At 46.2% G+C, this 26,815-nt stretch overlaps 1 protein-coding gene across 1 annotated transcript in view; it reads left to right on the top strand.

The window, feature by feature from the left end:
• LOC119450626 (uncharacterized transporter YutK) overlaps window positions 1-21,739 on the top strand; it is a 57,561-nt gene extending 35,822 nt beyond the window's left edge. Inside the window, exons 7-11 of the mRNA XM_049666552.1 lie at window positions 2,379-2,506; window positions 3,844-4,012; window positions 5,882-6,028; window positions 11,384-11,564; window positions 21,639-21,739. Of these exons, the coding sequence (XP_049522509.1) occupies window positions 2,379-2,506; window positions 3,844-4,012; window positions 5,882-6,028; window positions 11,384-11,564; window positions 21,639-21,739 (726 nt within the window). The remainder of the gene's footprint in view (window positions 1-2,378; window positions 2,507-3,843; window positions 4,013-5,881; window positions 6,029-11,383; window positions 11,565-21,638) is intronic.
• The last annotated feature ends 5,076 nt before the right edge of the window (window positions 21,740-26,815 follow it).

Here is a 26,815-nt window from a genome sequence, read left to right as displayed (position 1 = left end):
CCTCCAGTTCGTCCTTCATTTGCCCCGCAAGCAGTTCGCCGCGCGATGTCTTTGTCGGAATGATCACTGCTGACCTTCCTTCTGATGAAGCTACTGACCTTCGCCGCCTCCTGGAGACTTACCACAACATTTTCGACTTCGACGATCGTTCTCTGAGCCAAACGTCCGTTGTGCAACATCGCATCAACACGAGGAACGCGAGCCCTATCCGCCGCCGTCCCTATCGTGTCTCCCTCGCCGAACGTCGTGTGACCCAAGGCAAAGTTGACAAAAGGCTCACAAACGGCGTTATCAAACCTTCTTCCAGTCCGTGGGCGTCCCCTGTGGTACTAGTAAAAAATAAAGACGGCAGCTGGCGCTTTTGTGTTGACTACCGACACTTGAACAACATCACACGCAAGGAAGTATACCCCCTGCCCCGAATCAATGACGCCTTAGACTGCCTCTACGGCGCCACGTACCTTTACTCCATCGACCTACGCTCCGGATATTGGTAGAGAACCTTTGATGCCATGGACCGCGGAAAGACTGCTTTCGTCACACCAGATGGACTTTACCAATTCAAGGTTATGCCTTTTGAATTGGGTAATGCCCCCGCAACCTTCGAGCGAATGATGGATTTTCTCCTTCATGGCTATAAGTGGTGTACGTGTTTATGCTATCTGGATGACGTGATTGTCTTTTCGCCTACTTTTGAGGACCACCTAGCCCACCTGTCGGCCATTATCAATGTGTTTCGCCGAGCTGGCCTGCAACTTAACTCCTCCAAGTGTTGTTTCGCTCGACGTCACATCACCGTTCTCGGTCACCTTGTTAGTGCTATAGCGGTGTTCAAGCTGACCCAGACAATGTGCGCGCCGTCAATTATTCGATAACTGAGCGCGAATGCCTCGCTTTGGTCTGGGCTGTGGCAAAATTCCGCCCTTATTTGTACGGCCGAACCTTTTCTGTCGTCACGGACCACCATGCCCTTTGCTGGCTCTCGTCGCTGAAGGATCCTACAGGAAGGCTTGGTCGCTGGGCGTTAGGACTAAAGAAGTACCCCTTTGATGTGCTCTACAAATCTGGCCGGGTGCACCAAGAGGCTGACTATTTATCACGCTACCCTGTCGACCCTCCCGAGACCGCCGAGCGTGATACCGGTGACTTCGTCATGGTTATTGCAAATCTGGCCAACATACGCGCTGAACAGCAAAGTGACGACACGTTACGATCCATAATTGGCCGCCTCCATTCTCGTCAGCCCGACCCATCGCTTCGTCTGTTTGCGCTTCACGATGATATTCTTTACCGTCGTAGTACCGCTCCCGACGGCCCAAAGCTTCTGCTCGTTCTCCCCAAGCATCTTCGTGCTAGTGTTCTCAAAGAACTCCACGATGCTCCGACTGCTGGCAATCTTGGCGTATCCCGCACATACGATCGCGTGCGGCGCCGGTTTTTCTGGCCTGGTCTGTACCGATCTGTTCGATGCTACGTTGCTGCGTGTGACCTTTGTCAGCGATGCAAAGGGCCCTCGGGGTTGCCTGCAGGCCTTCTCCATCCTATTGACATACCCCAGGAGCCGTTCTACCGCATCGGTCTTGACCTCCTCCGTCCATTTCCTACGTTTGATTCAGGGAACAAGTGGATCGCAGTTGCGACCGATTACGCTACGCGTTTTGCCATCACGCGAGCTTTGCGGACTAGTTGCGCCACTGGCGTCGCCGATTTTCTTCTTCGCGACGTCATCCTTCATCATGGTGCCCCTCGGCAACTGCTCACAGACCGAAGCCGCTACTTGTCGAAAGTTCCTCCTTCGTTCCTGTTCTGTGGAGCACAAGCTCACTACTGCGTACCCCCCGCAGACCAACGGGCTCACCGAATAGCTGAACCGTACCTAAACCGATATGCTGTCGATGTACGTGTCTGACAATCATGGGGACTGGGACAGAGCTTTACCATACGTCACGTTCGCGTACAACTCCTCTCGTCACGACACCGCCGGTGTTTCGCCATTTTATCACCTGTACGGGCACCCTGCATTGTACCCTGCATTGCCTTTTGACACGCTACTACTAAAGTTTTACCACTAAAGTTGCTCACACTTTGTCTTGCATTCTTTACAAAGTTATTCCTCGGAATGTTGAGAGTGACCGCCCTCAGACAATTGTCATGAAACAAAACATCGACAGCGCATGCCTTTTAATGGGGTAGTGCAGTGACTACTGTCGATGCACGCCACGTGGATCGGAAAATTATTTATCTTCACCTCGAAGTGTGCTCGTAGAGCGTAATAGGCAAAGATTGCCACATAAATAAGAACCCTAGTGTTTTTCGGCGCGCCAACGACGCTTTCGATTTCGGCCTCCTATAGACACTTGGTCGCGCAACGCCCACAGGTGGACACCCAGCACCTGGTCACTGCGGCTGTACTGGCAGCACCGTCGTCGCTTCTCTTCTCCAAGCTGCTGTTCCCAGAAACGGAGGAGCTGCGCGTTGTCACCGTGCGCATCTACACGCACAGCAGGTACGTGTGCGCGTAAGATAGAATTTTAGCCAATCCGGATGCCAGACATAGTATCATTATCTGAGGCGGCCGGCCAACGGTAAAGAGCACTTACGAAAGAAAAGCTTTGTGAATCTGGCCCCTGGTTTTTAGCTTCATTAGATCTTTCACTTGAGAGATTTTCTCAGCTTTTATTGCTTAATAGCATAACACCAGTATGCAGCTCACAGTAAGCAGTCGCAGTGGAGAATGCCACTGCATTGCTCGTTGTGCAGTGTGGTGAGTAGCGTAGTAAACGTAATTGCTGTCCGAAGGAATTTGCTCTCGTTGAGCATGCTATATAGGTATATGTTAATCAAATACAGCTTTCCTATGGAGAAAGTAAATGAACATGATGTACGGTACATATTCTGTCATGGTTTTGGTATAGCGGCTCACATTGGACACCATGGGAAATGTAACGCTGAAAAAATTTCTTGGAACGTAGCGATGTGGTTCAACTTTAAGATTCCTCGATAAAATAAGTGAACATGTTATCTTATTAGAAGAAATTCGTACTGCATCTCGTAGCTGACGGTCTCTTTATAGGGCTGTCCTATAAATAAATATTTAGGAATCCACATTGTTTCTTAGCCTAGAAACACACGTGGCTTTAGTGTTGATGATTAAGGAGGCTGCACAGACGGCTGCGTTATTTAGCGAACATGGCGGTCGAGAAATTTGTGTGTTTACTGTAGTTCTTCTGTGTATTGTATCTATGTCTGTTAGTATCCTCCACCCCTGTAACGACGAATGAGTTGACAGTATTATTGAATGAAATGACCGTGTTCCCTTCTTTCGTGCACCAAAATTCAAGCTATGGTGCACCAGATACTTGAAAACCTCATTAAGCCACTGCTTTCCGTCTACGTGTAATTGCGTGCGTATAAAAACAAATGATAGGAATATTCTCAGCAGGCCTAAAGGCAGTGGCTAACTGTGTGTTGCGCGATGCCACAAGAATCATAGGAGTAGCTATGTCTTTTCTTCTTTTTTTTTTCAGAGGTACGCTTCAGCTTCGCTAGAACAGTGGTAGGACGATGCCTGAGCACACGTTCCTTAATAATACCCGTCAGTAGCGCGCGAATATTCGAGGCATAGCGAATGTGTCCGAAAATAGAACGTTGTCACGTACACGTAGAGTGTAGACGACACGCGGAAATAGCGTGTACATTGCGTTTCTCTGGTTGGTGTTACTTAAGCTCAGTTGTATGATCATTGTTAGCGCACTCATTCTTATATAAGCTGCTGGACCAGCCCTCATCAACTGCGCCATGACCTGTAACAACAAAGTTGACTCTTTCACCCATATGCCACAGCACGGACACGAGCATGCTGGAGGCGGGTGCCAAGGGCGCCATGGCGTGCCTGGCCCTAGTCGGGGGAATCCTCGCCAACATCGTGGCCTTTATGGCATTTATCCACTTTCTCAACGCCATCTTCCGGTGGGCCGCCGAAATCATAGGCCTGAGGGACGTCACGTTCGAGGTAACGCCAGAGGAATGAACATTAGTGTACTGTTCCCCTCACATTCCCAGCAGCCGCGTTTACACGGTGATGGTAGGAACGTATCGTAATAATTTACCGTATCGAATTTACTGATACGCCACCATTTACATGAATGCGCATTTTGCTGTTTGGTACCCTTCTCTAAAGTTCGCAATCAGGTGTCATATTTGGAAGTTCGAGCTCCGATTTTCGATAGGCGTGCTTGTGCTGTCGTGTTGTGTAATGTACCAAAAGTACCTGCAGGGTATCGGATACATTCCGTCAGGATCTTCATTTGTCCGCGCAGAAAAATTTGCGTGACCGTTATTTTGCCAAAACGTGCCATATTGTATCAGGATGTTAAAATTTCATAGCGTGTTCGCAACTGCTGTCATTTCCAGTGGTAGCCAAGCGCATCTTCTCAAAGTGGACTTGACTACGTAAATGCCCCGAATCTAGTAACTCACTGATGTTAATCCCATTTATTATTCACAAATAAAAAATGCGCGTAATATACTCGCGTAGTGTACTCGCTAGTGAAAAGAAATCGCATGCGGCCTGTTCCGTAAGCCACCATTTTTGTTTTGCAGTCCGCCAGTGCGGCAGCGGCTGCCGCCCATCGGTTGGCCGGTTGTCGTCCTGACGAAAATGCGATTCCATAATTCCTGATAGTTACCTGAATTAACTCGTTTGCATGAGATGCGATAGGCTTGAAAGTTAATTCGATGTGCTTCTGTCACATTAATGTAAACGTGGCTAGCGACACACGAGTACAATGTTGTTTAGAGAAGATGCCTGCCGCAAAGGTTGCGGCTCATAAATGCCATTGTGCGACACTACCCTGAATAGTACGAAGCGAGACCAAAGCTGCGCATGCCGAAATTCAAATGAAATGTTGCCGCTAGTCCTCATCCTATTTTCTTGCATGCACTGGAGTACGAAGGCTTCTTTGAGCGCTCCATAATTAACCTTCACTCATGTTAGCTGACTTTATCCTGTGCGTGCAACATGCCACATTTTCTCGGTCCGCAAAAAACATAAAAAAACGTAGATGCAGTAGATTGTCTTGATTGTTGGACTGTCTTGTATTCCTAGTATATAAAGTTGCTTATCTGCGAGCTAGCTGGCTACGCAACGACAGTTCTTGCTGAAAGTAACGACGCTGGTGTTACCTAAATATTCCTCCAGAACGCAGAGCAATCGTAAAGTAATGAAGAAAATTCTGCCACAAGCACAATTCGTTTAACATAGTGTCACATTAACCTCAAAGAAGTCTTCTTCGTTATCTATTGTGAGCTGTGTCACCCTGGTAGAAGTGGCCCTAAAGAGGCTCCAATGAACGAATTTAAGGTGATGAGAACCACAAGTTGTTTCGAAGGACGCAAGCTTACGGGCGCATCTTCAATACAATGCGACTCTACTTCAGAGAGCTGCACCACATAGACACATTGTTTAGAGCCAGTTAGGAAAAAAAAACCTGAACTTTGTTATTGAAGCGCAACCTCAAAGCTAACACAAACGAGTAGAAGGTACTTCATCACCTGCGTTGGAATTACTGATAATTGATACACATTGGCAATATGTTAATGATTGATGAATTCGTTGCAACGGCCAAGTGGGAGAACGGGCTGCCGCTGGTTACGATGACACCGATGCCCTTCCTTGTTGACACTTTATAAGTTAGTTGCTTTCAATTTTCCCTATGGTGTAATAATATTGTGCGCAGCGCTTTTGTGCTGTTTAGAGACAGCGAAAGATAATTGGCGCAGTAAAAAATACGTGCTACAAGTACAAAAAAAATTGCACCAATGTATGTCTTGGCGTAAGTGCTTCACGATCATGACATGCGCTTTGGTATTCCTCTTGCAGAAGATGCTGGGCCGAGCGTTCACTCCGCTGGCACTGAGCATGGGCGTGCCGTGGCAAGACTGCGCCGACGTGGGCGAAGTTATCGGCATCAAGGTGGTGGCCAACGAGTTCATCGCCTACCAATCGCTGCTCGCCAAAAAGCTCGACGTGCGTGCTGTCTTACGTGCGTGTTGCCAAGATTGGTGCTTGAGGCTAATTGCACAAAAACGTCCCCCGGGTGAAACCTTTTCATAAATAATCGAGTGAGAAAGGCACAACAACGCCCGTGTTGTAGTTTTTACGCCATCCCACTGCAATACATTTTACGCGCTTAAGGGTAGGAAACCGTAAGAAACACCTTTGACATACAATTCTTGAAATAGGGTTCAATACTTACGGTAACATCCAAGCTGCACGCTTACGGCATTCAAGGGTCTACGAAGTGCAGTTTAAATCTGATAAGGATTAAAGGAAGAATTAAAGGGCGTAGGGTCGTTTCAGTTTGGCAATGCAGGTACGCTGATAACAGTGTTACAGAACGATTTCTGCCACTCTGTCGTTACGCGATGATGAATTAATTAAATGTTGCTCACCAGCACACGTAAGCGCGCACACTACTAAATTTCACAAGTATCACGAAGAAGACCGCGTGTTCACGCAAAACACGCAGACACAACTGTGACCTGTGCCCTCCAATGCGCGGCTATAAACACCGATTTGGCAGCACTTTCGACGTCTCACGAAGTGAGCTGTAAGTTTTGGAACTTATCGTCTACCTGCAGCCTATTTTTCATGCGCTGTCTGGTTTGCGCTATCTTGACGATGTTACCGCATTTAAATTGTTGATTATTGTAAATGCACGCTCCCATTCTTTCTTGCTCACGTTTACTACATTTTATTCTGCTTGAATGGAGTAATATTGCCGTTGCATTCATTAAAATTTCGCATTGCCAAGGACGTAATGTTGGTAATTCCGCCCTCGATTAAGGTGTTTCTGCATGTAAATTGCCCATTTCGAGGAGTGCTAAGTGTTGCGAGTCATAAACATGAACATGCACATAACCCTTATAGATGTTACTTAATTTGTATGTCTAAGCAGTAAATGGGACTGTGCGATCCAAACTGAATACATGACCGTCTATTTGCTGCAATATAGTATTGGGTATTAGAGGGAATCTCCATCACGCCGCTTAAATAGCAGCACACAATGGTACTCTAATCTTCATGTAAACAGGTATTTGCGCAAGGTTATCGGTGTTAGGCTCGGGCGGAGCGTGCTAGCAGTGCAGTCCTTTTAAAGCGAGAGCTTTAAGGGCCCCGTTGTGCAGAAAATCCGGCGTTGACCATGCGTTGACTGTCAGCGAAAATTTTCTACCAATCCCTGCACGGCGCGTGCCGCTCGCCTTCGCGCATCCGCGGCAGCGGCGGCGCCGGCCGTGCGGGGAAAAGCAAAAAATAAGCAGAAAGCTCGCCTTCGTGCATGGCGTTCACCGTAAGCGTTTCGCGGTAAAGATTACGGTTGCATAAGCCGCAGTTTCAAGGAAGCGTGATAAGCAGTGAGGGACCCTTGAATGCCATCGCGTTCTACTCTTAAAGGCGAAGCTTAAGCGTCTCCCAAGTTGAATTTTTTTCAAGGTGTCGCTGTGGCTGTTCGCGATACTGCCACCGACGCGCATGTTGTTTCGTGTGTTCTACGATCACTGGTCTCATTGTGACTCTCCCGTGAAGTGTGATGCAGCATCACGGTAATGCGCGTTGCAGCACAGTGAAGCCGCACTAGTGAACGAAGCAGTGTGAGTGATTTATACACATCGGTGTGCACCATAACCCGATACTCACTCTATTCTCACTCACCCGTATTTTCCCAGGCTACGTATTTCTCATACTCATGTGCACTCTCACTCCTCGGCATTCGGTGACGTTCGTACTCGTGCTTCCCAACTGGCGGTCCTATAGTAGGCTCAATTCACATCTAACGGCGCGCAGACATGCCCATAGTCATGTACCCTTTCACACACATACAGTTGTCCACTCTCTTTGACGTTCATACTCACGTGCCCTCAAAATCACCGTCATTCAGGTTTTCGTTAGTGATTACATACATTAAGTCACTCTTGTTCCCACTTACTCGTGGACACTAGCGTTTGTACTCCCACCTGCTCACAGCCTCCCTTTATCGCTCACTAACGCTTTGTATCACGCCTCCGAAATCATTGCTCATCGAGTACTAGATCCGTGAGTGATTACACTAACCTATGTTGTTACGTGGTTGGTGTTTACAATATCGCGGGTGGTATTTAGCACGATATTTTTCTTTCGAACGTGGTGTGGCTTCATAGCAATGCAATTGCGTTTGAAGCCGCACTATGTGGGACACAAACTGCGAACGCGACTTATACGCGGTTCGGCTTCACGACATGCGTTCGGTATTACCATTAGGCTCTCGCTCCAAACGTGCCGCGGATTCGCGGCAGTGCATTCGTTATTGACATGAAGCCGCACCACGTTTTAAACGATAGCTTTACGGTAATTCCTAGCGCATTGTAAGGAAGCAGAAGCGAGTATAATTCGCAGCCACGTATTCTCGTTCGGTGCGTAAGGCGAGAATTCTAAGGAAAGAATAGAATGAAACGGCAATGCATTTCGCCGCAAATTCTTCTCTGCTTGTCGTCCCTAAGTGCACATGCCCTGGCCACAGACTCAATTCCGCAGTTGCTACATGTTCGAAATTACATATTAAAAGAAGGTCATCCTTAGTGATCGCACTATTTCGTATGCTCTCGTGGCGGAATGATGGGTCGCAAAAAAAGAAAATCAAGGAAAAAAAGAGAGTTAACCACGTAAACACTTATTAGGACACTTTCGCGAGTTTGGCAAGTTCCTATGTAACATCTATGGCACTGCAAGAACGCGGGCGTAAGACTTAGTAGTGAAACTGCTGCATATCAAGCGGTACTCCATTAACAGGCCTGTGTGCGTCAGGCATACCCAAGTTATTAGGAGCATACATATGCAAATAAGGGTAACATTGAGACTTATTCACGTGACATTCTTTTTCATCAAAACAATGGAGTCGCGAGCTTGCTTCCCCAAAACAGAATAATATAATTATTTTAACTATCAAGCATAATCGGCTGAAGATATAGTTGGGGTCAGCTGTTTAAATAACGAACTTAGTAAGCGCTCCTTTGGCTGCTCTGTGTCCGTATTACCGACATTTACTAATGTTGAATGTGCTGGGGCTCCTGCGGAAGAACGGGCACATTAGACACGTTACGCAAAGGTTGCGCACGTCAGGCAAACACGACACATTTATCGACTTCGAAAGGACACCAACCATTTAAAATAGGTGCAATATTCTTTGTTTTAAAATTACAGCCCGCGTTCGTGTACATATGCTCGTCATTCTGTGTCTGTGAATCTGGGCGCGTGTTTCAAAATGGTCTACAGCACCGGTAGTACTCAACGATATACAGTAACTGTAGTACTGAGCGGTCTACAGATTACACCACTATTGCATTAGTTGGTGTTAGCTGTGTTAATGCGATCCGCTCCGCACGCAGTGATGTTTCCAAACACATTGCACAGAGTGCTTCAGTAAGAAGGTCAGTGCACGCGCGCACAACGCTTATGCTGGTAGCAGAGCGTATAGAGCACCTAATTCCCTCGTTCCGCTAAGTCGATTGAGTGGAGCGTGAAGGTGCGGCCTCGTCATTTTGCAGCCAAGCTGTTTGTGCGTCGCTCCCGCCTCTGGGACACGAGCTCTCTAAAAATACGAAATCAACGCAATTCTGTGTAACGTCTGAACGTGTGAAAAGAGAGCGGAGCGGGCAGTAATTAACGATCAGCTAAAACTTGCGGGGACGCTCGAAATTTCATGCGTCTCCTGAGGTTGTTTTCCCCGCATGGCTCTCGCGTCTCCCGTAATCCGGCTTGCCCGCGTAGCAGGGCGCCGCATGCCGTCGGCGTAGTTGCAGATTAGTACGAGAGATGGCGCGAGTGTTTCGCTGCTAACACCACCTAACGGCGGGGTTACTCGGTCGAAAAAGAGAGTAGTAATAGAGTGTACTACACTCTAGTAGTAACCTGTTGCTCTTAGGCTTGGGGGTCTGCGAGTTGCGCGGACGTTTGGCGCGTTCGCCGCGACGCTTCGCGGGACCGCCCCGAGAAAGGCTTCGGAGCAGGGCAGCGGCATGGATAACCTAGATCGTTCAAACGCGACACCATTCGCGTGACAGTACACGCGAACAATTACGCGTTGGTGTCCAGAATGGAGGCGAACATATTCGCCCGCGATCCTGTCGCGGTGAGTCGAACTTCCTCGATTCGTCAGCGCCTATCGGCATGTTCTATTCGTAATAATTCGGCTGTCCAGATTGGCGTATAAAAGGCGCAATAAATGACCTAGTTATTGTCTGCAGTACAGTGTTGTCGTTCCTTTGTCCCAAAAGCACGTTTGAAGCCCCACAAAATGTCCGCATGATGAGGCTGACAGTGACGTCAATGGCGTGCACTGACGTAGCGCAAGACAGCTTACGCGCTTACCTGTACTTTGCAACGAAGCACGCAAGCAGGCTGCGATTTGTAAAGCGATAGCTCCCTTTGGCGTTTCTCTCAACTTTGCGGTTTGTCAGTTTCTGGCCGTTTACTGCCAATTTGGGGCACTAAGTGTTACTAGGGGCTGCTATCACCGAATGAAAGTACCAGCGAACGGGCTTATACCGTGTGCCCCAGATAACGTTAGCCAAGTTGTTTAACGAAAAAAAATACTTAAAAAACACGGAGATAGATAGTTATAAACACCTATGGTGTTCGTCAGAGGTCTGGCGACCAATCACCGTAGGTCTTATGATTGTATCTTGCACCGGGCTTTGTAATCTTTTTTTCCCTTGAACAGCTTAGATAACATTAGATGGGGCACACTTTACAGCTTTCTGTTGCTCAATGCGTGCTAAATAAGTGTTTTTGCGAGCGTGAAAGAAGCCCGCGAATACACACAAAGTGCCGCGAGCGGCCAGTCGCCAAATATATAGCTAGAGAAGGGAAACCGAGAAGCGCGAATTTTGTTAATCGTGACCATACATGTGTATGCGTTTGTGTGTGTGTGTGTGTGCATGCATGTGTGCGTTAGTACGTAACATCGTATGCTGAGGGACGTTTAAAAAGCTGTTGCTTACGAATATATCAATCCAACGTTGGCCGTACCTAAATTCTTTATTTCTACAACAGTGTTCATAATGAAAGGTTTCGCTGAAACATGTGGGACAACGTCTCTCTATAGTTATGGCCCTAGCTTGATGTCCCTGATTTTTCTCTAGCTACTTTTTAGGCACTTCTGCATTAAAAAAATCAGGAAGCAACTTCATGGTGTGCATCAGTGTGCTTGACGCTCGCGTAAAGGGTTCGCGTCGCCTCAACGTTTAAGTAAAGGGTTCGCGTCGGTAACGTTTAACCGCTGCTCATTACGAGCATCTCCAATGCCACGCGCCTTGACTGACCCACAGTGCGGTCACATATCGGCAGGCCCGCTCGTCGATGCTGGCCACGTACGCGCTGTCTGGCTTCGGCAACCTGTGTTCAATGGGCGTCATGCTGGGCAGCCTGGCCGCCCTGTGCCCGCGCCGCCTGTCCGACGCCTCCGAGGTGGCCTTCCGCGCCCTGTGGGCCGGCTGTTCGGCGAGCATATTCAGTGCCTGCGTAGCCGGTGGGTGCGAAAGGGCGCCAGCCTCAGTTGACACCTATGATTGCTATAATATATACCTGGAGGTCGACCGCAAATGCTTGTAGAATTGTATTGCACTGTGCAACGCCGATGTAACGGATGCGGATACTGCGAAGTACGGGATATAAGAAAGTAAATAGAAAAGTCCTCTCGCTGATATTAGCATCTAACAGGCAAATGCTTGTAACAAATATCGGACGATCGATATATAAGTATTTACGAGCTGAAAAAAAGTCGCAGTTTCACCCGAAAGGCGAAGCATCGATCAATTGCGATAGCAAATTAATAGACAGCTATACGAAGTAAGGATAGTAGTTTGGTAGGCAGTGTAAACTTGTAACCATAGGCGTACCAACTAAATTAACAAGCATGGTGTCATGCGCGCACAAACAAACATAAACACATCTCACTCGATGACCGCGGAAACTGGCTGTCACACAGCTGGAGTAAGGAAGCGCGGGTGCAGCAGTGAGCGAATTGACCTTCATGCCGTCTCTCGCATCAACGTGAACTAAGCCGCGAAAACACAGCGCATGGTGAGCTCTGTACCCGTCGCAGATGGCTTTCAAAATACAGCCGCACGGGTGGTTGCTCGCGGCTCAAAACGCGCCCCCGCCCTCCCGCCCCTCCGCCCGGAGCCTTCCATCACGGCGGGACCGCGCGGCCGCAGTAAAGCGCGGCCCATCCACCTGTCCAATCTCCCCCCAGAGTACGGAGCCTTCCGGCCCGGTGGGAGCACGCGGCCGCAGCAAAGCGCAGACCCTCCTCCTTCCTACCCTCCCTCCGGAGCGTTGTGCGTGAGTGGAAGGCTGCGCGCTTCCTTCCCGCTTCCGGCCCTTCTGTGCGCGATCCTCGATTGCCGGCTTACTGTCGCATGCTTTCACTCGCACATACAGCGTACGGCGCGCGACGACGTTTTATTGCGATAGCAATTATATGGACACTTCAACCGGATTTCTGCCGTCGGCGTCGCCGTCGCCGTCGCCGTGAGGTTCCCTATAGATAAAATCTTCGCCGCGCGCCGTATGCCCGAGCGGAAGCGTGCGGGGACGCGCGCTATCACGGAGAGCGAACGCACTCATCTCCCACGCGCAAGCAAGGAAGCAGGAAGCCAGCGCCGGAGGGAGCGGGGGGGGGGGGGGGCGCACTTCTACTCTGCCAACGACCGCGCTCGTTGCTCGTCTGCACCGTCTCTTATGTCCACACGGCTCTGACCTTTATGCGCCGTGCATTCGCCGCTCAGTTTCCGTTGAAGCGATAGACCGCACGTACCTTCGCCCGTTGCGGCGTATGCTTGCTGCCAGCGTTTTGACAGTCGTTGTCTGCAGTCATTCAGTGTGATCTATTCGTGTTTGTTTGTGCGCGCTCACACCACGCTTGTTCATTCAGTTAGTAATGGTCGGGCGACATTTTCCAGCGCACGCTAACACATGTAATCCTGCCCGGATCGGCAGTGCAGCGCTACAGGTGTGTCCCTTCGCACGCGCTGCCCACGGGAAGCGCTTCTCATCAACACCACCGTTTCACACGCGCCTTCTCGTGGTCATCAAGTCTCTCTTCATGTCGGTCTACTTACGCCGCAGCACACCTGCTTACTTAATCAGCTCATGTTTACTACAATTCATATTGCTACCAAAGCCGCTCACCTTACTTCGTATGACATTGCTGTGTTGCTATCGCATTCATTGCTTCGCCCTTAGGGTGAAACTGTGACATTTTTTTTATTGTCCGCGGACTTTATACAGAACCTCACGGCGACGAGGACGATTACGGCGGAAATTCGCCTAGAGTGTCCATAGAATTACTATCGTAATAAATTTCACTCGCGGATAACGTTAGCATAACAGATAATGTAACATAATGTAACAGATAGCATAAAGGCTGTTCTGTGGAACATTAAAGCTTAATTTTGAACTGAGAATGACTTCGGCTGTCTCTATTTCCCACTGCTTTTGCATTTCATAAGTATTATGATGGGGCCACTGCGTGGGACTTTTATTATCCCGTAGCTATCATTCGGAAAAGTGGTATTTCGCCTTTAATGTGTCGGTCGCCGTGGAAATAACGGTCAGAGGAGCATCTAGAGGGCGATTTTAGCTATTGCCGAATCAGCAACTTACCAAGGCAAATTAAGCGTCGAGAAAAGGGCAGGAGATGCCGAGAACGTTGGAATAAAATCAGCGATGGGCTCTTCTTTCACCACTTGCATTCAATTTCATTTGTAGTCTACAACCTCGCAAATACATCTATGCACGCAGGTCGCTGAAAGAGAAAAAGAAAAATAATGCACTTCTCTAAGTATGTGAAATTTATTTGTTCATATAAGAGATCAATCAATACATCGTTTTTAAAATAAAAGAAATCGGCAGCGTCAAAATTCAAACTAATACTTCAATTAAAAAACGGGAAGCATGCCGCGACAGACAATAATCATGTACTGTACAGTCACATCCATTCACAATCATGTACTGTACAGTAACATCCATTCACACACACACACAAAAACCCTTGCTATTACACGGCATGCAAAGTGAAGTACAGGTGGACTATACGAAGGAGGACAGATAGAGGGAGAGAAAGTACAGAAAACACCGCCTGCTGGGATTCAGAAAATTGTAAAAAAGATACGGTTGTGGATGGAGAGCTATAAGTCGAAGGGTGGCAGGAGGATATGGCAACCAATAATATTACAGAATGGAAAATTGGCGATGGACTGCAGGAGAGAGAGAAAACGCGAGGAAAGCGTAGAAACATATACTACGGTAAACGGTAGACGCTGTCGGAATCACATATTTAAATTTACAGGTGGAACAGTTTCGTGGGGCGAGTGTTCTATTGTGATAACAGTTAAATGGACACTCCGAGCGAATTATCGCCGTCGTCGTCGCCGCTTGGCTTCGCGTATATTTCGGTATATGTATGCTATTTACTTAACTGTGTCGTATATGCGGGTTATACTGCTACACTATGCAATCGGTAAAGGTGGTCACACCAAGTCTTACGTTCTTTACTGAATTGTTCCTCAGAATTTTGAGAATGTCAGCCCACAAACAAATGTCATGAAACATAAATCTTCACAGCGCATGCCTTTTATCTTAAATCTTCTCAGACTATTAAACATTAAAAGTGCAGAACAGCATCAGTGCTCGTACCTGAAAGTGATGTAATTTTACTGGCGCGGCTGTTTACAGTCAGCGTAGTGGCTCCTGTGCGATGTCATTACAGGCCCTACAAAGCGTGCTGTCAGACATTTTCGCGCAGCCGCGTGTTTCGAACACCGACCAAGAAAGTTCAAGCGCATCCCTAAGCCTTGCTATCGCATTCAGTGCTTCGCCGTTCGAGCGAAACCGCCAATCTTTTATCATCCAGAAATATTTTCATATTCAGTGGGACGGGAGGCCTCAGCAGCAGTGAGGGCGGCGTTGTTGCGGCGGTTATTGTCATTTTTTTTTCTTTTTTACTTTTTTGAGATTCGATTACGGACACGCCATCGCATCGTTTCGCGCATACGTAGAATTTTACGCTCATTAGAGGGCGCTCTTCGACGTTTGAAGATGACGCAATACAACCGAAGAAGCTGAGTGGGTATATGCTGGAAGGCTTTATATACGTCTACTCGAAAGCGGCCGGTAATGGCACTGAATACATTCCGACGGTGGAGCTATCTGGCGAAGCGCCTAGGGTTCTTAATGCATAACGAACGATCTTTGTCTCAAGGAACGGTTCATTGTAAACGGACTCGACTGTATTTGACGAGGAGTCGTATCTAGTACACTGACTTATGCTGCTATGTGTCGAGAAATTTAAATTGTATGCGTTGGAATTGCTACTCCAGTTAGCCTTGGAAATCGCGGTGCACTGCTAAAACAATAAGACGCATCTGTAATTTTCGTTTCCCACCCATCCACCGCATATTATTTTTGCTGGACACGCGAGACAGACGCACTTGTGAAGGCGCTTGAACATGAAATTAATTTTAAATACGTGTTCCTGAACTTGAGGCTTACGTAATCTTAAAAAAAAATAAAGAAATATTCTATCAGAGGCGCACAGTAATAATAGCTGATCAACTCATTATAGAAAGTGGCTAATTACCTTTTCAATTAGGTACTTATAGAGCCTATTTGTGCAATCGCGGCGATTTAGCTGATCACTATTCAAATCATGGTTACGTAGCAGAAATCTGTACCACTTGTTTTGAGATATTCGTCCCCTACATCTGCCACAAAATACGCTGGTGTTCCACGCCGGCCGTTTCATCCTACTATACACGACGAACACTTTTCGGGGAAGATAATTTCTGAAAGGCCATGCAGTGCATGTTGCTGTAAGGTGGTGGTAAAATTAGTTTCTTCTATTTTGTGTGGTGTGGTTATACGATTATTTGTTTTTTTTTTACTTAGAACCAGCAAAAAGAAAGGAAACTGCTACATTTAGTCAAGTTACATTACTACAAATGAATTATCTGCCCAGGCGGAAACGATATACAGGAAACACAAAAGCAAACCATTCACTAAATAATTTACGTTACTAACTTCTTAGTTACAAACTGTACGGCACATGCTTAATACGAAACTTCAACGGAATCGTCTTAATAGTCAAGTTCCAGGTTTATACATTTGAAAATGGCTATGTAGGCTGAATTAACTGGTGTCAAATTATGCGTTCAATTTACCTGACTACGCACGTGGCAGCGTACGTAGTTCGGTAAATTCGGCACCGTTCTTGTTTTCGTGGGGCTCTAGGGTATACATGTACTTGTATTCCTCCCGACAACAATGTGTTGATGCGCTGTGGTAATTGGTAATAAACGAATGAAAAATGCCGGACTGGCGGTAGTTCAGGTAAGTGGAGCTGCCTTGAGCGCCGACTGGCTTCACTCCGTATTTAAGTGTTACCTAAAAATTCGGTTGCAGGGTGATTAGTGATCTTTAGGTATTAGCATAGTTATTATTCAGGTACTGCACAATGTTTTCAACGATGCGTAATAGCCGGAAAAACAAATCTATATTTGCTGCACTGTTTTGAGGAACTACCAGAATTTTAGCTCAAATACACAGTGTAACACAGAAACGTTATTGGCGGGCGTACGAAGAGTTATGCGTGCAGGTTTCCCCGACTCTCACTGACTGTATGAAAACTTTCTTGTTTCCTTTGCGCACTAGGCAGCCTCACCAACACATGATGCCTGGAAAAACGTTTTCTTCAATGTATGTTTGTTAAAGGTGAGTAAAGCCCAGTGCAGCTAACCTTTGTAACAACGTAACGAGTTCAGTCGTAAGTGTAGGAACTAGCCTTACTATCAAGTAGTAATATCGAGTTTGTTGACGGGTTCCTTAACAATACATATAGTTGCTATGCTCAAGAGCAAAAGTTCCCACATAGGACAAGCGTCGCGAAGAGCAAACAAAAAGAGAAAAAAAAAAAAAGACCACGTCTCAGTTTTTTTGTTTTTTTTTGCGAGCCAACGCTACGTTGAACAGGGGTCTTATTTGGAAGTAGCGCTAACAGCACAAATGTTGCGAGAACGTTAGGGAAAGGAAGCAACCAAGCAGCGAATATGGTCTGACTATTCTTGCGGAACTTACAATTTAATGAGCCAAGAAACACCTTTCAGAACGATTGCCTTTGACGAAAAGTTTGTATTGGAATATCGCCACTAGTTGCAATGTGATTTCTGCACGCATTTGAGTCGGCGCAAGGTCATGAGAAGTCGCTACTTAATTGGATGGGCTAATTCACGTCTCCCATATTACTGCTTATGGGAAGGTAAAACGCTACCATTTCTTGGCGACTTACAAGCGCAACGACCATCGCAATATATCGCAGTGAGACACACGACTTTGCTTAATTTTTAAAGCGACTGATTGGGGGGAGTCATCGACAGGCAGCGTCCGGCAATGCACAGCTCGAAAAGTATGTGAAACAAGACTTGATCAGCTCATATGATGCGCCGTATGCTCAGTATTCAGCACAAGCTCTATGTAGGTGTTGCAGCAAGCAGCCAGGAAATGCTAAGAACTCGCTGAAAGCTGCTATTGTGGAAGCACGTCCAACCAATAACACGCACTATTTGAGCCTACTATTCAGCTTTTATCGAAGTAAGTCAGTTTATAATTTAAGTCGGAGATGATTTTTTTCAACTGCTTTAGAAAACAATTGTGAAAGAAGCAATGTAAAATGCCTTTGCAATTAATATTTTGATTCTTGACTAAAATATTGTCGCTATTCTGGAAGTTGTCATTATGTCATAAAACACCTCACGTACACGAAGACGCCGGAAATGCGCTCCAGGGGTCACATAGCTCGCTCGCTGTCGAATTTGACATATGTGCTGGTGGCTGTAGGTTGGCTTTCATGCTGTGCACCTTGCAACATTGCTGATGTCACCTGGGCTGTATTTTCGATGGATCACTTTCGGTGATAATTTCATTGCCGTTGATTGGCTGGGACAAAGAAAGTCGATGTGAATGAGGTAGCGGTGATACCCTGAAATAGGTGTGCTACGTAGGTTCCAGAGGGATTGTCAAAGACGGAGTTAAGCACCTAGACCAGATGGAATGAGAATTTTAATGTTTAGGGTGATTCGAAGCCGTGTCCTCAATTAAGTCAGCCGCCGATGGGGCCCGCTTTGCCGCGCTGCTTCGTTATAGTTAAACTTTGCACACCCAGTAGAAACTTTTCACGAGGTAAAGCACTCCATGTCTCTTGACAAATGTCAACATGCCGACTAACACGTTGCATTAGACCGTCAGTAGTTGAGGAAATTCATCAGCACGAATATGAAACCCACTGGTGTAGTACTATACAATAACGAGAATACTATTTCAGTGAAACAGTAAAACTAGGCGAGAGTCATTTGGATGGCATGCACAAACTAATGCAGAATGAAAGGCACATCTAAGTTCCTTTTTTTCCTTTTCAGCTTTTCACCGATCTCCTGAAGAAGGAAGACAGTCACATTCACTTCACGACGCATTCTCGTGCATAATTGTTTGTTGCGATTTTTACTCGAGACCGTTCTTAACAGCCCGGGATTGAAGATGAACATGACATTTAACAGAAGGACTATCTTTATATAACAAATTAACCCATAAGGTTGCATGGCGTCGTTTTCTTTTTTCTTTTTTTCATGAGGTATTGGCGTGCGTTTCTTGAGCCAGCAGAAGGGGTAGCCTAGGCGAATGGTGCATGGTTCCGAGATTCATTTGCAGTGATTTCTTTCTCGGTGTGGCCTCGCTAACCCTCTATTACGGTATTGGCCTTCAAGCAAGTCTTCGCTTGCAGTATAGGCTCCCTATAACCTTGGTTATCTGTTTTGTCTATTTCGTTATTACCTCTATCGCCGTCGCTGGCGAATCATATCTGTAGGTATCGCAGTTGTGGATGCTGTATATTATCGAATCATCGTAACCCTACCAAGTCCATCCGAAGTTAGTCCATAGATTCGTATGCATGACCTACCATTTTGGTGAAAATGTGATGTAATTGCGCAAAGTTGCGTAATAAAGGTACCGAAAACGTAAAATCATATGGCATATTGTTATTGAAGTGCATATGACATGCAGCGTTTCAGCGGTGCGTAGGGGATTATCAGTAAAAATGTTTGCTTCTCAAGGAGGAAAACTGGGAACCACTGCGCCTCGTCACTGCGTCCGACGAAGCAAAGTTATGGCGGAAAGTGCATGTCGCAGGATGTAGGTAATTAAGTTGGCAACCATAAGTGGTCGAGAAATGTTACGCCTTTGCCTGTCTCTCATCAACTTTCCTGCATGAGGCGATGACATGCGGGACTCCAAAGCGAAAACTTTGGAGAGCAACCAGAAAGTCGCTAAAGTAGGCAAAGAATGCTTCGAATTAAAAACTAGTAAGCAAATATAATTAGTTCGCCAAATCAGCGCACTTATGTTGAGTTGCTGAAGGCGTCTCTCAGCAATGGGCTTACGACCTGTCAATTTTTATTATTCTTGCTTTTCAATTCAATGGTAGAGCAAAATGTGCGCATTTATGACTTTCCTTGGAATGTGTGATTTGAAGAAATGAATCTCATGACATTTCAATGTGTCGGATATTTTAATGTGTGGAGGTCGCCTCTGAAGGCGATGGCGGCCACATTTATCATGGAAGCGTCCGTCGTAGAGCGGCCTGGCGTGCGGTTTGTCTATGCTGCTTTTGATGCCGCGCCAGGCAGTCCTCGTCTTCCTCAACCTGTGCCACTGCGGCCAATAGTAGTGCCACTAATAAGGTTTTCTACAACCACTAAAGAAAGCGAAAAAAAAGCTAGGACTAGATGCCTATCTTTCTGCTTGCAGCTGCTAATGGTTTAACAGCGGAGCTATTTAAGGTCGAGGTTTATCCCTACGGAGCGATGGTGTTCGTAGTTTCCGGCGAAGTGGAGAGAGTGTGAAGTGAGGAGAGGAGGTGCAGAGAGAGAAAGACAGAGCGAGATAAATAAGTAAATCAAAATACGCTTTCTTGGCGAGGCGGGATTCGAACCCTGGTAGCCACGGTCCGAAGGCGAGCGTCATAACCACCACTGGGCTCCACACCCACTTCTTTTTTTCTAATGCATGGAAAAGAAAACTGAAGATATAACAGTGCGCACATAGCTACGCACTTAAAGCTCGGGCAAACACACACATGCGTCCAACAAGTGCATCCAGTCAGGCGGAGGTTCCTGCGCACCGTACACACTTCTTACATAGGCTGCACTTTCATGAAAGAATGATCTTGTAGATCGCGGGCTTTCGGCATAGCGATCACACAGTCGAGCTCTTCACAGGCTGTATAAACCGAGTGCTATGAAGATGTCATAGGGAGGACCGCCAGTAATCTTGAACGGTAGGAAGCTCATTGCGTATGGAGTGGTGTCGGCGTCCTTTTTAATCGTTTTTAAGTGATCTATGGTTTCAGCACGTGGACAGAGTCGACAGTTCACGGACCACGGCACGATGCAGACACTCGCGTTCAACCAGGATTTAACAGGAAGTGTTTCCGTATGCAATTTAAAGAAAAATGTTTTAGCTCCAGGAGGTATAAACATTTTACGGACCCGCCTAAGTACATCCTGATATGGCTGATTTAAATAAGGTGCACGATACAAAGGATCTCGGAAAATCGAATGCGCCAGTGCAGCAGAAATTGCTTTTAGACTCGCAGTGAAAATGTAGTCGAGGCTGAATCTAATTTTCAATAAAGGAATGAATCAACGACCTCCTTGAGAAAGCCCCAAGGAGCCAGTGTGACATGTTTGGCATTTGATGACACTACTATACCTGGAAAATAGATAATCAACTAATCGGAGCTGTAACATTTCACGCAAGAAAGGATGGTCACTGTCTCGAAAGAAAAACAGACGAGAAACAATTTGCCTGACGAAGAGATGGACTAATCCTACACCACCTCGTTCAAGAGGGACGAACAGATTATCGCGCCGCATCGATTCGCAACTCGAGCTCCAAACAAATGTTGCAAATACGCGATGCAGAGCCTGAATACGAAGTCTTGAGCAGTGCAGTACTTGGTGCACATACGTGAGACAGGAAACTAAGAATACGTTGCACACTTCAGCATGACTGAACATTCACAAATTCCACCCACACTTTGTATTTTTTCAATTTCTCCCGACCAATGACTGTTGCTATTTCTATACTGCGAGAGAGGTACACACTAAACAGACAAACAACCAGATGGGCGTTTTTCGCTTGTCCTCTAGCGCATTTCCATTTGTACATGTTTTTGCTCCCATGGAATGGGCGTACGATAAAACTCCCATTTAGGTGGGCATACCTTCGGCATACTACGGGCGTACCGTAATATGCCCACTTTACCCCCCATTTGACTGGGAGGTTTTGCAGGCCACAATGGGAGTTTTATCATTTCCAAATGGGAGCATTTGCGCTGACATTAAGGCGGCATTTAGGGCGTCTTTTGGTATTAATCAGAGAGTTTATGGATGGAATTAAAGGCGTTTTAGTTTACCTGGGGCGAGCACGAAGCGAAATGCTTGGTGGCGATGGGTCACGCGCTTACACAGCCCCCAACGGATCACCACAGGTCAAAATGTCGGACGCCGGCCACCAAAGCTCAAGGGAACGGGGCCGTCCGAGGAGCTGCCGCCCGAGCATGCGTTTGGCCAGCACTACCGCCGCTTGTAGCTATCGCCGGCGTCCGACACTTTAGCCTGCTGTATTCCGTCTGCCACTGCGTAAGCGCGGCGGCGGCGTCCCGCCGCGAAACATTTCGCCGCGTGCTCGCCACACGTGACACAATCGACGGCCCTGGGGATTGACGAAGTCACGCGCACACGTGGTCCAATGACGAATGAACCCGCCGCTGCACTTCTTCGATTTCCTTTTCCTTTCACTGATCGCAGAGCCCCTCTTGGCAAACCTTGTGCTGTCACGCATTCGTCCTCGCGAAAATGCTAGTAATCGGCAGTGCCTTCGAGAGCAGTTGCTACTCGCTGAAAGGAAAAATACATGACACACACACACTAAAGAGAACAAAATTTATTAGACAGCAAATGTAACAAATATAATAAAATATGTTCTTTCTGTCAAATCGAAAGCATTCCTTGTACCATTAAAGAACTGTCTGGATTAAAAAAAAAGCTACATCGTAAACATGCCAGTCAATACTATTCTACATGTCCTAACACAATAAAATTAGTAAACGAAAGAAATGATAATTGAAGAAATCTTATCTCGTCCCATATTGAACTATAAATACAGAACCATGTGTTTGAACTGTTACTTTGGGCAGACATTCCACAATTTTGCAGCCTATATATATGTTGAGCTTGCAAGACTAAGCCACCCAAAGTTAACAGTGAACTGTAGAATGAGGCTGACCAGTGGTGGTATTTTGCATGGACTAGCACAAAACATACGATGATAAATACCTAAGTACTAAATTAAGAAATTGGGACTCATCACGCAAACAAGCTAAAAATTTGGTTTGGTGATTGCGTTGCATTTTTAGCAGGTTACTAAAGATTAAAAATTTATTTATAGTGTTTTATGAGCCAAAACCATCATATGATTCTGAGACACGCCGTTGGAAGGCACTCTGGATTAAGTTGGACCACCTGGGATTCTTTAATGTATGTTTAAATCTAAGTACACAGGTGTTCTTGTATTTCGCTCCCACCGAAATGCGGCCGCCATGGCCGGGATTTGATCCTTGGTCTTTTTGTTTATGACTAGATTTGTGAAAGTTCCAAAGAGGGTCCCCTATATAAAGGGTGATCATTTTTAAGTTTTACAGAATTCTTAAAAATAACCTGTTGCAGGTATCATAATTCTAGTCCTTAGATGTATTAGTCAGAGACACGGACATGACTTTGACGACAAATCGTAGCACATATTAGTTAATTAACAAAAATGCACTATCTTTTGAATTAAATACTTACGGCCCATATTGCAATTCACGAATTGTAGCCGGTGAATTGGCAGGGCATATCCACTTGGAATGAATTTCCAGAATGACGCCAGTTTGGAGATATACGCCATCAAACTTGCCCTAAAAATGCACTGTTGATCAACTTACATTTTTAACAAAAAGCTATCTGCTGCATTGAAGCACAAAAGTAACTAGAACGCCCATGTATTTTGTCCCACACTTTGGAAATAATATCTCGAAACTGGTGTCATCCTGGAAATCCATTTCAAGCAGATACGTCTTGCAAGCTCTCCAGCTACCATTTGTTAAATGCAATATGTGCTGTAAACTAATCACTTAAGAAGTTAATTACTGAAAGTTTCGTTAACTAATTGAATATGTGTTTCGATCTCTTGTGCTAGTAATCCGCCTCTTCAAATAGTCCAGCTCAAGGACAAGAATTGTGCTATCTGCCACAGGCGATTTTTAAAAATTCCATAAAACTTAGAAACGATCACCCTGTGCATTTATTTTCTAATAGTGCATGAGTTCTGTTCTGCATGGACAGCATGACTACCTTGTTTTGTTGAATATTGTGCAAGCAGTGGTTTTTTTCATCTACCCAGTGCAAAATATTAAGCCAGCATTGTAACATGTTGCAAATGGAGTCACGAATAAGTACCTTCCCTGATCATATCCAATAGTAGCAACTTTAGATAAAATAAGTCGTGCTTTCTCATGTTCAAATGCCTTGTTCTAAGATATTGTCACAGTATGCAATGTAACATATCAAACGTAACAATATCAAATCCTCCTTCTCACATTGGCCTCCCATCGTGTGATCCCCCAAGCTGAGGTCATTTGCAATTGCATTTAATTGCACTTGAAACAGCATATCGCTCTTATTTAAAAAGCACATCCTATTGCAGTCACCATCCAGATATAAAATACTTGTCTGCATCAAGCTGTGAAGCAGCAGCACATTTTCTGAGGAAAAAGCCTACTTCTTCTATTGAATTGGGCTGCGTACTCGGAACACTACTATGCAGTCGCAGACAGGACTGGTAGTGTAGCAACCGTAACAGTGTGAACATACATAAAGGAGCAAAACTGCGTAAACTTCAAATCATTATTCTCTCTTAGGAACCATGCTTTCCAATTATAACATGGGGATAAAATAACTGGAAAGCAAATCTGCATTTCATTCAAGTAAATAACATACTATTCATGCTACCATGCAGGGTGCACACTACATTCCCTTCGAACGTGAATTTACGACCTTTCCACGAGTTGCTAATTGTATTGGTGTATTGTTGATTGAGAGTGGTAGAACGGGATATGTACACGCCTCAGGCTAGAGCACATGTTTCGACAAGGAGACTTGGCTGGTCGAACAAGGAATGTCTCAGGCTAAATCCATTTGTTCCCTTGTAAAGACGTTGGCTTCAGCTTGTGACCTTTGTTGGCCAACTCCTGAACACTAATGTTGCAACCTTCCTGTTTGCAGTCGTTTTCTTCAGCCTATTTCTGCACACAGAAGCTGCATTTTCTTTTAAAAACATTCAGTGAGGTCAAGGGCTTTGTGCATGGCAGTGTCTGCAAACACAAATTTTTTTTTCAATGAATGACAGTTTTGGTGCCTTTCTTGAGCATTCAATAGGGAAGAACCAAAAATTAAGCTAACAGACTGGCTATGCCAACAAGTAAGCATGAAACAGGGGAAATCAAGCTCTATGGATGGGGAGTGCCATTTCTTCATTTCACACCATGCTTGGGGTCAGCAGGACTTCTCCCTAAAATTGAGAAAGTTTTTGTAATGAAATACATACTAAAAGTATTCTGCTTATAATCTAAAACAAGGCTATTTGGAAATTCATATTTAGGTGGGACCAGCGCCAAGTACAAAGACAAAGTAAGGACTTACAGAAAATGACACGCCGTGCTGAATGACAACTGATTTAATTTTACAACAGACAAACAGTCAAGTACTCTGGAATGCTTGATAAAAGCCATAAAAACCTAAGAAGCAGGGAGTAGTTACACACAATAATGTATGTGCATGGAAAATGCACCTGGTCATTGGTTTGCAAACAAGTATGCCATTTCCTTATCAGTTCACAAAACAGGTCCTACACTGAAACATTTCTCCTTCAATTTGGCAATTCTGTGGGCTTTGATTATTGCTCGGATGAGTTGGTTGCTCTTCTTACTGCTATTAGAGTATGGTGAAGTGCAATAGACGGGACAAGGTGAGGCGAGACAGACGGGACAAGCGCCACTGACAGCTGAACGTTTATTGGAAAATTTCGCTGCAGCAAGACATGCGCCCACGACACCTCGCAACCAGCAACAAACACAGCAGGCGCTGCACTAAACACAGCAGATCTGCGCTATTTAGGTGTATACACCTAAATAGCGCAGATCTTTTACAGCGAAGCTGTTAAGGTCTCACTCTTCGATGGTCGCGTCTGGCAATAGAAAAAAAAAACTCTCGTTGGCTGTATGCTGTATGTGAGAGTGAAAGTACGCGAGGACGAGGGACGCGCGCTTTCACGGGAAGCGAACGCACGTCGGAGAGCAAGCGCGATTTATGTGAGTGAAAGCGCGCGAAGGCGAGGGACGCGTGCTTTCACGGGGAGCGAGCGCACGGCGGAGAGCAAACGCGACTTATGTGTGAGTGAAAGGGCCCGAGGGCGAGGGACGCGCGTTAACGGGGAGCGAACGCACGGCGGAGAGCAAACGCGACTTATGTGTGAGTGAAAGGGCCCGAGGGCGAGGGACGCGCGTTAACGGGGAGCGAACGCACGGCGGAGAGCAAACGCGACTTCCCAGTTGAAGGGGAGCGGTGGGCGAGAAGGGCATCGAGGCACCCTAGACTGTGCGTGTGCGTGCCCGCTCTCCCACTGCGTAGGGAGCCTACATGCAAACAGCGTTGCATGTAGGCTCCCCACCACTGCGGCGCATTGCGCGCAGCCCTGCCGGCCTCTGCCGCCGACTCTCTCTGGGCTCTCGACCGCCTCTCCCCTAATAGTGTCGACAACGGTGTTTAGCCGTTCCTTCACGTAGCCAGCGTTTTGATAGTGGTTGTGTGCGGTCACACAAACGAAGCGCACAACTGTTGTCGACGTCGGCGGCGTTTTGCCGGCGTTCGCACCAAACGCACACGGCGTTGGTGACGTGTTTATGAAGAACGTTCCAACCTTTGCCATACACCCTATTGCTGTGTACCATAGCGACCATAAGGCCATGGTCCCTGTGGTCACTAAATAAATGAAAACCACCAGATCATATACATTTCTCATTCTTTACTAGTTCAAATAATCAACTACACCGTCACATCTTAGTAGTCATAATTGGAAATACATGATTCCCGCCATAGTACAGCTTCACTGGTCTTCCATCTCCACCCCAGTGGAAGGGCTGACAGATTTTTTCCAGTGAATGCCTGCGTAGTGTGATGGCATTGTGGCCCAAAGTCCAAACCAAAAACATGAACTTTTTTCAATGTTACCGCTCGCACCAGAAGCCGCACAAAATTCTTCTGTAATTGCAAGAGCAATTTTTACACTCTTTTTATCACTACAAAAGAAGGCCACGTCGTCTGCATATGCAAGAATCCGAATCTCATTTGACAGCAGTGTAAACCCTTTGAAATCTAGTTTTTTCAGAATGCTCCTACAAAGTGGCTCTAAATACAGGCAGAAGAGTAGCGGTGACAAAGGGCATCCCTGTCTTACTGATGATAAAAACCTAATCGGATCGGAGAGAGAACCATTCACTATCAGCCTCATTGAGCCATTAGCATAACATATTCTTAGACTTTTAAGGAGCTTGGATCCGACATTTATAAG

This window comes from Dermacentor silvarum, chromosome 4 (assembly GCF_013339745.2).
Source record: "Dermacentor silvarum isolate Dsil-2018 chromosome 4, BIME_Dsil_1.4, whole genome shotgun sequence".
NCBI lineage: Eukaryota > Metazoa > Arthropoda > Arachnida > Ixodida > Ixodidae > Dermacentor > Dermacentor silvarum.
This window is presented reverse-complemented; position numbering and strand designations above follow the sequence as displayed.